The 4026-nt window shown below is 39.5% G+C and overlaps 1 protein-coding gene across 1 annotated transcript; it reads right to left on the bottom strand.

Moving 5' to 3' along the window:
- Positions 1-344: 344 nt before the first annotated feature.
- LOC311229633 (uncharacterized protein) lies at positions 345-2785 on the bottom strand (the record flags this gene model as incomplete). Its single annotated transcript, XM_084315710.1, has 5 exons — positions 345-348; positions 1447-1587; positions 1777-1930; positions 2029-2290; positions 2750-2785. The coding sequence occupies 5 exons, from the start codon at positions 2783-2785 to the stop codon at positions 345-347; spliced, it is 597 nt and encodes a 198-aa protein (XP_084171836.1).
- Between the last annotated feature and the right edge of the window lie 1241 nt (positions 2786-4026).

Genomic DNA, 4026 nt, shown 5'->3' with positions numbered 1-4026 from the left:
GCAAAGAAGGGGAACTTCTCCATGTTAAATAGAGCTGGCAACAGATGGTATATCATGAATTTAACCTTAGGCAATCAAAGTGTTAACATTTGAATTTGGGCATAAAAAATACTATTTTCACATTTTTGTGAAAACTTAAAATCTGAAATCTCTCACCTGTGATGACATGAGAACATGGGAATGCCACCAGGATTATATGGGTTAAAGTAATGCATCACTCAAATGTTGATAAAAACAGTAAAATATTGGAAAATGATTTGGGTCAATCAAAGTGTTAACATTTGAATTTGGGCATAAAAAATACTATTTTCACATTTTTGTGAAAACTTAAAATCTGAAATCTCTCACCTGTGATGACATGAGAACATGGGAATGCCACCAGGATTATATGGGTTAAAGTAATGCATCACTCAAATGTTGATAAAAACAGTAAAATATTGGAAAATGATTTGGGTCAATGATGCAAATCTATAGCTGTGATACCTCAATGAATTCTGCAGTAGCCTCGCAGTCTTTGAACTCCACATAGCCCAAGTCCCGCAAGGTGCAAAGTGCCACTGCCACAGAGTTGCTCAGAGTCTGAGCAGCCAGGGAGACCTTGATCGAGTTTATAAGGAGACAGTTCAAATGAAGAGCACATTAGCGCTACAAGATACAAACATCATCACCAAGGATACAAAACACAATTAAGCCCTAGAACCTATTTCCATTGCAGACAGCCCTCTATACGTAAATCATCATACAAACATACCTTCATCTTCTGATTGGCAAAGTTCACATGTTTGTCTGTGACTCTGTTGGCAGCATGCAGTCCGCTTTTCTTCTGGACATTGTTCAGATGGACGATGTAACTCCAATTACTTATCCCAGTGAGGCTTCTAATTGGGCTGTATGCCTGCAGAATTAGAATATTGTTCACTGCTAGCACACGTCAAATGTAAAGCACCATATTCTCAATTATGTAAATGCAAACAATCAAAATAAGTATAAAAGTATAAAAAGCAGAATAGAGTCAACCAGAGCAAATAGGCAATAATCAGCATGTACCTGCACCATATTGCGTGTCAGCTTCAGCATGTGGCAAGTCCATCATAACAAAAACCCTGTCCTGGATTCCTGGATGGGGGAAATGGGTTGTCAAAGGCTCACAGGGGTTTCCCTTCAGATTACACCCAAGCTGGGTGCACATGCTGACGTTGGATGCATGGCCATCCATCGTCATGCACACCACCTTTATCCGACGCCGATGCAGCTCTTCTAATGCATGATCTACCAAGACTTTTTGTGTTTCTGGTGTGAGTGTTTAAAAAGTAGGCAATTGGAGCTTTCCAATAACCTTGAAGCTCAACCACCATAAATACAAGAGCCTCGGCAGCGACGTCAGTCTCGTTCGATCGATCCCCTATGTCCACATATCCAGACATTGTTTGTGTCTGTGGATCATACTGGACATGCTTTTTGATGGCCATTGCATCCAGCATCAGACAGACACGTCCATACTTGGCCTCGTCTTCCTGAGACCGTCTTTCCAGCATGTCCAGCATCATCTTATTGAGACCAGGTTTGGCATCAAGAGAGCTCAGCCACCTTCGTAAAAATAAAAAAAATACACAATTAACCATTTAACCACTAGCCCAAGCATCCCTACTGTTGACACTGGACATACTAAGAATAGCTACATGAGCTGTTAGATCAGGAAGTTTAACCATTCACGATAATACAGTGTGTAGTGCTTAAGTAGTGATGTAGTTTAGAATTAGACATCATGAAGAATACCTCTGCAATGAACTGGGATGTGGGAGGTGGATATGCAGAGTCTCCCTTAGGTAGTGATATGCCTTAGGACCATGCAGATGGAGTGTGAGGGCGAAATCTCTCTGGGCCTTGGTGTACTCTACACCCTGCTTCGACAGGAGGTGAACCGGAAGATCTGAAATTCAATTAGCAAAAGTGATTTAGTATGTCTTCTTTAAATAGTAACCAAGAAGTTTAACAAAGAACATAAAATATATTCAATTTGTATATTACCTGAGTAGCATTCAAGCTTGTCTTTCAGCTCTTCACTTATCAGGTTTTTCTCCTTCAGTTCCTCCAGAAGAGCCTGCATGTTTTTCTTGGCCCTCCTTTCTCTCGCCAAAGCATTTGACTTCTCCCGCTCCAGTTTCCTCACTCTCGCTGAGGCTTCATCAAGTTTGGCCTTTATAGCCTTGGGGCAGGCAGGCAATGAGTAAGGGTGGTCAGTGGCCTGCCGCTTGCGGCTCTTTCCCCTCTCTCCAGTGGTTCCCTGTTCCTTTGGCAAAATATATGAATACATAAATAATAGTAAGAATTAATAAGTTACTTTTTTTTTTTAAACATTTCAATGTTAACTTATCAATGCTGTGACCCTAAATGAATTTTTACATTCTCCAATTCTCCAACTCAGCATACTTTTAAGAAATTGATCTTAATAGGCTTGTCCCCTTAGAAGGCAAAAATATGTTTTGTGGCTCTGGACGAAAATGGCTGTTTTGATTGTAAGGGTTGCCTAACCCTGTAGTTTCAATGTTCGCACATGTTTATTCATCAACGTGTATGAGTGACATACATAGACTTCAAACAGTACCACCTCAAATAATATTAGGCTCTTCTAGTAACACCATCATAGACCTTCCTGCGTAACACCGAGATGAAGGATTTAATATGGCAAGCCATATGATCAGGGGTGTAGTGGTAAAAAAAAAAAAAGGTTCTACATGCAAATACTCACAACATCAGGCTGAGGTTCATCCTGAGGCAAGGCCATTGGAAGGTGAAGGTTGTCTTCCGCTCTTCTAGAATTGTGTGTGCTTCTAGTTGCAGCCGGCTGAAATAAACAAAATTAAAGAAGTTGAGTGTCAAAAATGTGCTGTAATAAAAGTGTGACATTGATATACCAATCTCATACACCTTGAATACCTATTGGCCAAACACATACCCTTTGAAGGTGAGCAGGGAAGCTGAACATTGGGTCTCATTCCCGAAAATGTTCCAAAGATATATTCTGGAAGACTTATCTTCAGGGTTTGTACACCTTTTCCAAGGCTCAAGCATTTTCAAGGTGCATTTTCAAGATTTTCCAGCATCTTATGCGGCTGTGGTAAATTAAATATTTACTCAATGATTATTTCACTTCTTCCATCACATTAAATCAGATGTTATTGTGCTATAAAGTTATAAACAACCAAAATGATGTAGACTTGGCATCATATATAACCTGGCTGAGCCGATGTGTTATGCAGTAACATACTGTATATCTGAATGTCGTGTATGTCATAAATGTCATGATGAATTGAAAATGGGGGACCCTGATGTAAACAAGACAAAAGTATTGCTCTGGTCTGCATCCCCTTAACAATTGTGTGTATTGAGCCGTACTGTATTGTACCCATTCTGCAATCTGTTAATAACGTTTTCAATCAAACGTGACGAGCCAGGCCAATTTTAGCATGTTTATTTATGGAATATGCAATCTAACAGCTAACGTGAACTTTACAGTTAATTACATGGATAATCATGTTAATGTAGTTAGTTCATTCCAGGCCATCATTAGGCTCTAAAATTCATAGGCAGTAGCCTATAAATGAAAATGAAATATAAATGTATAATATCATAATGATCCATTTAGATTAGATGTCAACATTAAACAATAAACACTCTTAAAATTAAGTGCAACCAGTGAGATTAAATTAAAACACTTTGTTTTATTTATAACATGATGTTGCTCCTTTTTATTTAGGGAAGAAGCATCAAATTCTGATGAAAGCACGACTAAATCCAGGTCCTGCATTAGTGGATTATTCCCAGCAGACAAGCAATGCATCAAGCAGCACAGCTACATCCACATCAACAAGCAGCAGTGTAGTGAGAGCCAGTACAGTGGAAGCAGCCAGTGGAGTAGCTTGCAGTGGAGTTGCCCCTCTACCATCCACAGGCTCATCCAAGAACCAGTCAACCAGCAACACCACAGGCACCATTAAATCATTTGTTACTGTCGTATATTTCTAA

The sequence above is a fragment of the Notolepis coatsorum genome, assembly GCF_963971535.1.
Source record: "Notolepis coatsorum genome assembly, chromosome: 6".
NCBI lineage: Eukaryota > Metazoa > Chordata > Actinopteri > Aulopiformes > Paralepididae > Notolepis > Notolepis coatsorum.
The sequence above is the reverse complement of the archived record's forward strand: the minus strand, read 5'-3'. Positions and strand labels throughout refer to the sequence as shown.